The sequence below is a fragment of the Diabrotica virgifera genome, chromosome 5 (genome assembly GCF_917563875.1).
Source record: "Diabrotica virgifera virgifera chromosome 5, PGI_DIABVI_V3a".
Taxonomy (NCBI): domain Eukaryota; kingdom Metazoa; phylum Arthropoda; class Insecta; order Coleoptera; family Chrysomelidae; genus Diabrotica; species Diabrotica virgifera.
This window is the reverse complement of record NC_065447.1, coordinates 50,294-63,205: the sequence shown is the minus strand read 5'-3', so window position 1 is coordinate 63,205 and position 12,912 is coordinate 50,294. Positions and strand designations below refer to the sequence as shown.

The 12,912-nt window shown below is 32.4% G+C and overlaps 1 protein-coding gene across 5 annotated transcripts in view; it reads right to left on the bottom strand.

Moving 5' to 3' along the window:
- Window positions 1-12,912, bottom strand: part of LOC114333899 (peptidoglycan-recognition protein SC1a/b) — an 83,742-nt gene that overhangs the window by 54,030 nt on the left and 16,800 nt on the right. The window contains exon 1 of one of the 5 annotated variants that reach the window (XM_028283926.2): window positions 8,813-9,118. The exons of the other annotated variants lie outside the window; for them this stretch is intronic. Coding sequence (XP_028139727.1) covers window positions 8,813-8,936 — 124 coding nt within the window. The 5' untranslated portion in view covers window positions 8,937-9,118. Of the gene's footprint in view, window positions 1-8,812; window positions 9,119-12,912 lie in introns of those variants that run through there. 5 annotated transcript variants of the gene reach the window in all.

The following is a 12,912-nucleotide window of genomic DNA, read 5'->3' as shown; positions in this document are numbered from 1 at the left end:
CATGACAAGTTTGGACCATATTAGCGATGAAAATAATATTAAATATGAATCCGAAATACCTACCAATATCAATCAACAGTCAACTCAACCAACATTAATAGAACCACTGGATACAATACGAAAACGTAAACACGACTATCCTGCTAAAGAAAAATTAACAAGAAAACGACAGTGCCATCCAGAAACGTGGAAACGAAAGATCAATTACATAAATAGAGAAAAAGGTCTTGAGTATAAAAATTACAAAGGACAGTTAGTTCCCGCAAAAAAAATGTGCGAAACTCCTATATGTTCCTGTAAAAAGAAATGTAACGAAAATTTCACAATAGAAGACAAGATACGTATTATGAATACTTACTACACACTTGATGTAAATAACAAAAATATATACTTGTTTCAAAGTATAAAACGCCAACCATGCAAGTTTGGTAAGAGAAACCCGAAAATAAAGAGAGATTACACATATACCTATTTCATCCAATCAGAATCTGGTACTGTACAAATTTGTAAGAAGGCATTTATGAACCTTCATCAAATTAGTGCCAAGAAACTAAATGTAATTCAAAAAAAATTGTGCGAAGGATTCAGTGCCCCTACTCCTGATAGGAGAGGAAAACATAGCAATAGGCCTCATAAAACTAAAGAAGAAGTACTTGAATATATACGTCAACATTTAGGATCCTTTCCAGCAGAGGAATCTCATTATTCGAGAACAAAAAATCCCCACAAAAAGTTTCTATCACCGACTTTATCCCTTCGTAAGATGTATGAGTTGTATAAAAAAACATGTAAAGAGGAATCTAAAGACAACTCATTTTTAATAAAAGAAACTCAATATAGAAAAATATTCTGTACAGAATTCAATTTTTCTTTTGGTCTTCCAAGGAGCGACACTTGTTCAAAATGTGATTTAGTCAATGAAGATACTGAGTTAATAACTCACAAAGAGAACGCTGCTCTCGGTTACAGCCTTATCAAGTCTGATCGGCAAAAATGTGAAGAGAATGAACAAATGTGCTTTCTTACCATGGATCTTCAACAGCTAATGCCCCTGCCAAAACTTTCAGTTTCTCTATCATTCTATCTCAGACAAATTTGGTTTTTTAATTTTGGTATACATTTTGTAACAAAGAATGGAGATGAAGTTAATCACAGCACAGTTATGCTTAACTGGACTGAAGACTTTGGTACTAAAGGGAGTAACGAGATTATGAGTTGTCTGTATTATTTTACAATTATGTGTGAAAATATGATTGCAGGTAAAGATCACCTCATAGTATGATCTGATTCATGCGGAGGGCAGAATAAAAACAGTAACCTTATACTGCTGTATCAGTACCTTATACTAAAATCAAAGTTTAAAATAATAGATCATAAATTCCCAGAAGTGGGTCACACTTATTTGGATTCAGATCGTGACTTTGGTAGAGTGGAAAAGGTCTTAAGAAAGCACCAAAATATTTATAGTCCTGATGAATATAGGAAAATAATACAAGGAAGCATTAAAAAATCCCAAATAATAGATATGCAGCAACATTTCTACGATTTCGATCAATTGAAAACTGACATGAATTTGGTAATAAGGACTGAAAATACATTGAAACAAAAGGTAAACTACAGGGATGAAGTAAGGTGGATAAGGACTGTTGAATTCGGTAATAATATATCATAATAATAATCATAATTCGGTAATAATAATCATAAAAATGCCACAAGGAAATAGCTTCAGAACAACATTGAATTCGGTAGTTATCTATACAAGTCTTCTTTTGACTGCTATACACCTTTTCTAATGGTTGACCTCAAAAGAAAAACTGGTTGGTCTCCACAAGAAAATATTTTCATTAAGAGAAGAAACCAGGAAAATAAAATTTCAGTAGAAAAGATTGCTGATTTGCGGAAGCAAATAGAGTATATTCCCGAGCAACACAAGTGGTTTTACGAAAATATTCTCCAGAAAACTAACGTCTAAAGATTGGGCTGTAAGGCCATTTTTTGTAATGTGCATTTTGTAATGATAAGCTGTTTTATTTTGATTTGTATTTTGAATAATTTTTTAACAAATTACGAAGTTTTTTACTACTTGTATCTAAAATTGAAATTTTTCTAATACAATGAAACAAGTGATTCAAGAATTTCATTTCAAATGCCCTACGAATATCCCTAGGTATATTTTTTTCAATGGAAAATAAAAAAAAAAGTAATTAATCTGGCAGGCAAGAAGGGTACATGTACTCTTTAACGCCATTTAATATACAGAAAGTAACACTAACAAATGTACTTGGTGTATGGAAGAAGGGCACAAATATAATTTTTTAATAAAAAACTGTATTTGATATCATCAAAAATCCGAATAGTTATATTTCATATATAATGACTTTAATGCCTACTACTTACCACCAAAATACATTTAAGAAGTAATGTAACTCAAAAGTTATAAGCCACCTCAATTGTGAAACTTTAACTGCGATTATCTCAAAACTAAGATTTTTAACTTGTACCCTTCTTCCAATTAACTCTTCAATTAAAACTTGTAATATCATGCAAAAACCATCTTTACCAACCCTTTCAAAGTCACCTCTTTTTGCGACTGAGGATATTAAAAGGATTTAATATTAATAGCCTTATAGACCTTGTAAAAACCTACAAAATTCTTTTTTAACGAACTTTCTAAGATAAAAAATAAAAAAGTTACGGTTAAAAAATCAATATATTTTTTTGAAAAAGAGAAATTCAATTGGAAGCATAATATAGTAAGTTAGCGGTGTTTTTAGTCATTGGCCTTATTTATTCTTCGTTATTTATGTATTATTAATAGAATCTAGAAGCTTGACTGGCTTAGAATGATTAGTTTAAAAAAAACTGAAGCTTAAAGCGAATAACAAATGTTTGTAATTTGGTAAAAAATGCCATTTTCTTCAGAACGGAAAGATTAACATCAGATATACCAGGGGTGGGCAAAGTGCGGCCCGCGGGCCGCATGCGGCCCTTCAGACATTTTTTGCGGCCCGTGGAAATTTTTTTTGAATTCTTGCTAACATTAATAATTAAATATAGATAATGCAGCTAATAATTCATACTTTTGCAGCGGGTCATTTTTCCGCAAATTTTCAACATACCGCGGGCAATTATTTGGGTTCCCGACACAGAGTTTTGTCGGCTCCCTCAATGAAATCCATGAAATTTCAACAAATGGAAACGATATGTTTGAAGTAGTTAGGAACTATTTAGAAAATTTTAAATTAACTCGTAGTCACCTAGTAAGTGTAACAACAACAGACGGAGCACTAAATTTAAGAGGAGCTAATATTGTAATGTTGAGAAAACTTAAAGATTACATTCATAAACAATTTCCAGAACATTATTTATCATTTTTTCACTGCATAATCCATCAGCAGGTATTGTGCAAAAATGTTTTGAAACTAGATAACGTTATTTCAATTACAACAAATATTGTTAATTTTATTTGTTCAAAAGGAATAAATCATCTTACATTCATAGCATTTTTGGAAAAGTTAGAAATAGATCATAGTGATGTCTTATACCACAATCATATTCGGTAGTTGAGTTTAGTAAAGGTTCTTAAAAGATGCTGTGAATTAGGGGAGGACATTGTTTTATTTATAGAAATGAAAAACTGCAACACATTTGCTAAATTTACAAGTTTTGAACGCAAAATGAAACTTTTAAAATGAAACACAAACTATTCATTGTTTATATAAAAAAGAAAAATTAGTTCAATTATTTCCCTCATTAAAAACAATGTAGCTACCATAAAATAAGTTTAAAATTTATGAAGAAAAACTTTGTAACTTGCTGACGGAATTTGAAAATGGTTTCAAAGATTTTGAAGGTATATCATTTTCCTTATCACTTCTAAGAAATCATTTTTCAGTTCAAAGTGATTCCGTACCAGTCTACATTAAACTAGAAATTATAGATTATTTGCATATTTTTTCAATATTTTTGCATTTTACCAATCTTTGCAAATGTCCAAAAGTACATAGCTAAATTTATAGTTAGACTTATCGATACAGTCCATTGAGGACCGGAATTGATGATGCTTTGACTAGATTTACACCCGAATCATGAACAAGAACATAAAACTAAACTAAAACTTTATAAAACCCATTAAGATTCGATTTTTGTCTTTTAATAAATACTAATATACCTTAAATAAGTTTGGAACTAATAGATAATGTTTAATTATTTATATGGGAAATAAGCCACAATTAAAATGAAAAAAATAATTTTATTAACGTTTCGACGTCCAAATCGGGTGCCGTTGTCAAAATACAAAATATTACTAAAATAAACTAAAGTGTTGTTGCTAAGCAAAAAAAATTCTTCTAATAATTTATTTAATCTCACTCATTTATACTGGCAATTCAGACATATATTATACATTTTAAAGTAGAAGACTTTAAAATGATATTCCCAATAAGTGAGATTAAATAAATTATTAGAAGAATTTTTTTTGCTTAGCAACAACACTTTAGTTTATTTTAGTAATATTTTGTATTTTGACAACGGCACCCGATTTGGGCGTCGAAACGTTAATAAAATTATTTTTTTCATTTTAATTGTGGCTTATTTCCCATATAAATAATTAATCATAAAAATGCCACAAGGAAATAGCTTCAGAACAACAATAGATAATGTGTTTCATAAATATTTTTTTTTATTATTTAATTCTTTCAAAGAAAACAAAAACAATGAAGGGAATCTAAGATTTTTTCAACTTTGTCTATGTTTATTTAAATGACGATTCAAAAACATATTCCGGTATTCATCACTTTACGATTTGACAGACAAAAAAAGAATTGAAAATAAAAGTTGTCAAAACTTTAAACGCGTTTTTCTTAAAATTGCTTTTTCGAAGGCGGTGGACATTTTAACTCGAAAGCTACTTGACAGACCCACCTGAAATTTTTCATATTTTCTTTAGACAGTTTGTGAGATAACGCTGTCGAGATATTTTTTTTATTTAACAATATGTTGATTTTCAACCTGTTTACAAAAAAATTTAGTTATTTTGACTTTTAAGTATGTAGGTACACCAAAAACTCAAAAATCGTTAAAACAAAAAACTCGACAGCATTATCTCAAGAAAGTCATAAGTCATAAGCTAATAAAATATTATTGATTTTTTATTTAATATGATCCAATGACAAGTTTTAATGTCTATTGCAAAATCCATTTTTTTTGAGGTGTCTGTAGAAATATGCCACCGTTGACTTATTTTTCAATATTTGGCCTTGAATTTTTTTTTAATATTCTCCGAATTGTACTGAATATGTTTATTAATTCAGAAATAAAATACATAGTTTCAAACAAAATTCACAAAAATGTACTTGAAAAGTTGATTTCAAACCATATCCCTCCCCCCCCCCCTAAACAAAATTAGTAAGAAGTCGAACATGTTGAGGTAAAAAATATTGCGGCCCTTGGTAATAGACCAAAAACATTTTGTGGCCCTTACTAGAAAAAGTTTGCCCACCCCTGAGATATACGAAAAAATGTTTAAATATGAAATTGTAGGTAATTTAATTCCCAAGAACTTGGTTTAATAAAATTTGTTCTACGGCAAAAATTGAGTGAATCGTAAATGAGTATATAGGTCTGGATCCCGCGTATGAAAAAAAAGTTGATTAATAGCAAGCTGAAAATTTGTTAATAGCTTAAGGGTGTCTAGTCGGATAAACTTTGATATATGGGAACACTGGAACAGGGGCAGTTTTAAGAGGAAACAGTATCGATCAACAGGTAGCGAAAACGCGTTCCAAGATTGCGGCTGTAATTTTGAATATTTTGTCGAAATATTTGGCACACGTATTCGTAATATAATAAAGAATGGCGGTACAGAGCTCAATTTGAAAAATATATTAATATGTGTAAATTAATCTGTAATTTAATACTATATTAAAAAAACGAGCTTGTACCGCCATTAAGAAGAACAAAAAATACACTTTCTTCAAATAAACTTTTTTATCTAATGAAATAAAAAATTTTAGTAGTTCCAAAATGACACAAAATCTAGGCATCGGATAAAAAAGTTTATTTGAAGAAAGTGTATTTTTTTGTTCTTCTTAATGGCGGTACAGGCTCGTTTTTTTAATGTTGTCTTTAATTACAGAGTAATTTCCACATATTAATATATTTTTTAAATTGGGTTCTGTACCGCCATTCTTTGTTATATTACGAATTTCGTGTGCTAAATACCTCGAAAAATATTCAAAATTACAGCCGCAATCTTGGAACGCGTTTTTGCTACCTGTTGATCGCTACTGTATCACCTTAATGGTGGAACAGGTTAAAAATTTGGAACGGCCAGACCATGAAAACGGCATATGTATTTTGTCCGACAGAACAGACTTAAACTTTTCGAACAGAGATTAAACTCTCATGCAAAAATCAGACTGCTATTTATCACCTGTCATAATTCCTGTCATTTGACATATTCTACATGTTCCACTCATTAAATTGGAATGAGTGGAACATGAGTGAAACTCATATCGTTCATTTTACGTTTGTTCTACGGCAAAAATTGAATGAATCGTAAATGAGTATACCATCGAAAAACATTGATTTTTTAGATATAGAACTAACACTTTCGATAGCGAATAAATCAAAAACTATTAATTAAATCAAAAAAATGCAAAGAACATTTTTTGCTAAGAATGAATATTTTTATCAACTTTTGTGGTCAAAATATAATAAAAAATTTCCACCCCCGAGATGGGGTGGCCACCACCCCCATGGTAAAAGCGCCTTTCGACATCATATAGATTTTGATCCTTGGACTATCCACTAATTATTCTCAAATTTTCAAGCAAATCGATCCATTCTGTAAAAATTGCGAGGTGAAAAGCTTTGGTTACTGGACTACATGCCTCTCAGACGAACGCGTCGAATTGCCCTTCTTTTAGAAGCTGATTCATTCATACAGTGTTTGTTTAAAGGCAAAAAGAAGTATGGTGTACATCCCATTTAGATATACATATAGGAAATACAGAAAACAAATATTTGTCACTATTGTTTTTGAAATGTTTGTGTGTATCCTGCCATAAAATGGGTCTATTTGCACTTTGGAAATTAAAAAAAAATGTTTGGAACAAGATATTGTGCTGTTTATTTTGAAGACAAAATGGAACTAAAGTCGCTTAGAAAACAAACCGAATTGGAAACAGAGCGACACGCTTAGCCGCTGAGCGATTTTTCTCTGAGCGATTTTTTAGGTATGGCCACTGTAATAAATAATATTCATTGGGTTTGAAATCTTTTTTTGCAGTTCAGTCGTCCACGATTTATCTCTCAAGAAAAATCGCTCGCAAGCCTGGCCCTGGCCGTACCCTTATTCACCTACAATTTGGAGTTGATATGGGACAAATACAACAAAGGTAAAAACTTGATTCGCTCAGGGGTAACTGTCGACCATTACACAATCTGCTTCTTCTTCTTTGGTTTAATTTTTCATTTAGACTTTAGACATTAAAAGCATAACTTTTCTGTATAATGATAACCAACATGATTAATTTGTGTTTCTATATTTCAAATTCTATATTAATTCACATTTTATGATGTGCTATTAAACAAACAATCGAGGACGCAATAGTGATAATGATAAATAACATACCACAAACATTTTTCTGCAGTTCAGACACTGATATCAAACATTGATATGATTTGAATGCGTTTATAATTTTGTTGTTTTTGTTTATTAATAAAATGGATAAAAGTATTTCTCAATTGTGTCAAAATAGGAAATTAATACTAGATAACAATGAGATGCTACGTATTCTCTGTCATTTTATATGGAATTGAAGCCTGGACAATTACGGACGTAACTGAAAAAATGCTTGCCAGCTTTGAGATGTGGTGTTATCGAAGGATGTGGCAAATATCATGGACACAACGTGTAACAAACACGAAAACATTAAGAAAGATGAAAAAGAAATACTCAACACTAAAAAGGAAAGAACAATGAGCTACTTTGGTCACATACTAAGAAATGAAAAATATTAGTTGATGCGATTGGTTATACAAGGGAAAGTGGAAGGAAAAGAGGGCCGGGGTATGACGGACGTTCTGGTTGAAAAATTTAAAGCATTAGAGTGAAAAAACAACAATAGCACTGTTCAGAACGGCTACAGAGAGAGTAAAATGGGCCGTGATGATCGCCAATGTCCTTAAAGGACGAGGCACACGAAGAAGAAGATTAAGCTATATATAGAAGAAAGAATGTCAATGTAAAATTGTTGGATAAAAATCCTTAACGACGTTCTACACTCTACACCTTCGGTAAAGAATTAAGGATTTGCATGAAATTTTAGTATGTTACTGTTTACTTCAAAAAACTAAGACTTGATTTTTAAAAAATTGTTTTACCGTGCCGTTTAATTACTATTAAGGGTCAAAGTTAAGTTTTAACATGTGCTCTTATGGGAATTCTTAAAAAGTTAATAACTTTGACCCAAATTTACGATTTTTAATTATTTGTGCTTAAATTAAAGGTTTTTTTGTAAGGAAATTAAAAAATGAGGATTGTTTACCGTACCATTTATTTTTAGTTTATTATAATTAATTCCGTAATTTATTATAATTTATTTTTATAAAGTATTCAATACTGAAACATATGATTTGAGTATTCTGCTATAAATGCATTGTTACCAACTTTCGCTTGCATATAAGTTTCCCCCCTTTCCTCTGAGAGGCATACCCCGCAACGAAGGCGTAGAACGTCGTTAAGTGTATTTTTTAGTAAAAAAACTTTATGCAGTTTATAAATATCCATTGAACAAGCTCTACTTACTCGATTTGGCTTTATACGAATAATTCTCACAATATTCACTATTCTTAACACTGTTATTGTTTTCAGTCCCAGTCCTGTATCTATGCCTAGATTTCACGCGAATTAGCTTCATATTTCCACGCATTGCACCACATTCTTAAAACATTTTCACTTATAACATTAATTTTCACTTATACACGAAATACACGTCTCTCGATCTAGATCTAGAATGTGTGAGCGCTGAACATACAAACAACAGTCTAAATTGGTTACAGTTTATAGCGTGAAGCGCGATACTAGATGCTATTTTCCAGACCTCACAACATTTAATGGATGAAGAGAAAGAGAAGTTAAATAAATATATTTTATGGAGATGTATGCACGTGTACGTCTCATCTCGAATTCTCAAGGTACGTACATAGACCAGGACATTTAGAACAAAAAACACTGGAATTAATTGATTTTTAAATATAGCATCTATCGACTTTTTGCATTGTTCGGGATGACGTCAGGAAAAAAATCCACAATTAGAAAAATGGGTGGAAATGCGATTACATTTATAGTGCATAAAATGCATCCAAAAGTGCATAAACATGTCAAAATCAGTATATTAAGGGTCAGATTCTGCTAACCAGGAGGTTTTTGGGGTCCCTGAACACGAATATGCCATCAGAACCGACCCTAAAAGTATCTGGTGTCCAAGGTTCAGAGCTGGATTAACCAATAGGCAGAGTAGGCAGTTGCCTAGGGACTTCGGCCCCAAAGGGGGCCTCGCAGGGCCCAAAATGAAAAATTAATAATTAGATTTAAATAAAAATTATAAATCATATTATGTTGAAAAATTCAAATATTGCGTTATACCTACCATAAAAGTGATGGTGGACGTTAAAATTACATTACAATGTATACTTTTGTTCACATAGAAAGCTTATGTTGTGCAATAAGTCGCTAATGAATGCCATTTGGTAGACGGAACAGTACTGCCTATACAGTCTGCATGGTTTCTTAGAAAAGTAGTACATGCCTTTCGTTACATGTCAGGCAAATACAATGGTCTCCAGACTCATTTATCTAAGATTAACAACTTTGCAATTTACATTTTTTGTGCCGCACACTCACTTTAGTTGGAGTTGAGTGCTGCTAAAAGTTGCGTTGGACCCGTTGGAGCAATATCGTACCTCGGATTTTTTCAGTTCGTGTACAACTTTTTTTCAGCCTCTATCTACCGTTGGGAAGCTACGATCAAATGCTTAAATAAAATTCAACTAAGCGATCCCACTCGCCACGATCTAAACCTTGTAGTTAAAAAAAGCAGCACTAGATGGACTGCAAGGGCTGATGCAACAAGAGCTTTGTCTAAAGGTTACAACGCCTTCAAATCTGTTCTTCATACTCTTGCTGAAACCCTAATAAGAAAGCTGAAACATTTCATGACGCTAAATGCTTGTTATAAGAAATGTCAAAACAGAGACATTCATAATGAATGAGTTTTGGGCTACAATTTTAGAACTCATCACCGCTGTCAGTGAATCATTGCAGAGAGAAGAGATTAAACTTAAAACTGCAGTTCAGCTTCTAAAATGACTTTTAGAGTTCTTAAAATCCCAAAGGGTCAGCGATCTACAATACTCTGAATATACCTCTTTATGGGGTGTGATCTTTGAACCAAAGCGTTGGTAATTAATATACAATCCACAGAGGTCATTGGGCCCTTATTTAGTCAATAACAAATTGGGAATTTAACCCCCAGTTTGTCCAAGGACGAGAGTAAACAAACGCGAACAAGAAAACTACATTTTGATGATGCTAATTCCAATGAAGTTTTTCTACAGGGTAGAGAAATATTAAAGGTTGAAACGAATCTACTTACCAATTTTGGATAAGCTAATTATTGAGCTGAGTCGTTAGTTGACAGCATACTCAGTATTTGGTGTTTTGTGTGTTTTTGCAAAACTGAGTGATACTCAAATAAAGGAGTGTGCTTCAAATTACATGAAAACTATACTGATGATACTGAACCTGAAATTTAAGATGAACTACTGCAATTCAAATATTTTATAGTCCATCTTCAGGACTCGTAGCGAAAACAATTTATTCCTGGTTCATAGTCTTTTTGGGTTATTTATATGAACAAATTCGAATTGAAGTTTCGAAATTTGTCCGCTAATGATTACAATGCAACAGACGAACGGTCATTTTCAAAAATGGAAATTATTATAAACGTCGCCGTTCAACAATGGCACAAAACAGACTAGCATTTCTCTCAATTATGGCTATTGAGAACGATGTGCTCGAAAATTTTGAAGTTGAAGATATTTTAAGTAGTTTTGTTTCTATGAAACTCAGAAAAGGTGCTTTATAATTTAAGGCCTTGAAAACTCAAACTAAATTTATACATAATTATTTTATTATTACATAATTAGATAATAAGTAATAGTATTTTATTCAACGAGCATGTGATTATGGGTATTACCTACGATGATGAAGTTTGCGACACGAGCCGAAGGCGAGTGTCGTTATTCATCAGAGTGAGAAATAACCCTTAAATGTGAGTAGAATACTATACTTTTTCTACGACCTTTTTTTTCATTATTAGAAAAATGATTAAATTTTAAAATGAATCGTTCGCTTATTGATAACTATAGCAAAAAAAACTAAAATAATTTTGATTGAAAAATTTAAGCAAAATTATATAAATAAACAGTTTCTTGACTATTTTTTTGTTTTATTTCTTTAAGCAACACGTTTTACAAAATGAAACACAAAATTAAGTTTAAATCTACAAAATGTCCAGTAACATATCAAAGGAATACCGCTCGGAGATGGAGGGGTTATCCGAGGTTTTAGAGGGAAAAGACAAACGTTTCTTAAGGGCCCTCCTAGCTTGGGTTGCCTAGGGCCTCAAGATTCTTAATCCGGGACTGCCAAGGTTACTTCTAAGGCATGTGATCTTCTGGAGTTTCTAGGGTTTTCGGCACTAGATTGATGCAATTAGATTGGTCGGAGGTTCTTGGGGGTGTTGAGCACGAATATGACGTCAGGACCGACCCTCGGAGCACCTAGTAAGCAGGGTGACTGCTATGCACGTCATCTTCGAGTTTCGAGGCTTTCCGACATTAAATTGCCGGAATAAATGCAGAAAACCTATTCGGGAGTTTTTGAGGTTACAGAACATGAATATGATGTAGGTGAAGGCTTCTGAAGTATCTGGTGTCCAGGGTGACAAATAACAACGTCAATGCCTAATAATAACACGATCAAATTAGGATATGACCCCAAAAATTGCATGCACTTTTGGATACATTAATGTACTGTAATTAATGCAATCATGCATTTCCACCCATTTTTCTATTGCAGATTTTTTCCTGGTAAACAATTCTGAAAAAAATAACAGCAGAATAAATGCAATGGAGAAGAAAGATAGTTGGAAAGACAAAATGGGATATATTAAGCAAAGAGACTTTTAGGAGAATGGCCAACCAAGAACCAATAATGAATAAAAAAGCAGAGAGACAAAAGTCAATATGAGGACTGGGAGGAGCAGAGTGGTTTTAGAAAAGGAAGATCGTGTATTGATAACCTGTTTAATCCTGAAAAATCACTAGCATATGGGAGTCAGCTACATCTAGTATTTATAGATTTGAGGAAAGCCTATGACAGTGTACCTGTAAATAGACTTTTGGAATCTCTAATAGAGAACAATGTACACCCACAGTACATTAATGCAGTGAAAAGTTTTTACCAAGGAAACATAGGAAAACGGGAGATGGACACTCAGAATACTTTCAGGTTAACAAGGGTCTAAGACAGAGATGCTGCCTGTCCCCTACCCTCTTCAAATTTATATAAACACGGCTCTGAAGAAATGGTTCAGAAAATGTAAGAAAATGGGAGTACAAATAGAAGAGGGTAATCTGACTACTTTGTTATTTGCTGGCGATCAGTTGGTTCTAGCGGAGGATACATAGGACGCTGCTTATAATATGGTTCGAAAACTGATAGAGGAGTATGAAGATTGGGGTCTGGAAATAAATACAAACAAAACAGAATATATGACAGTAGGCTGCACAGGCGAAGACCTAGACTTAGAAGGAAAAATAATAAAAAACACTAAAGAATAT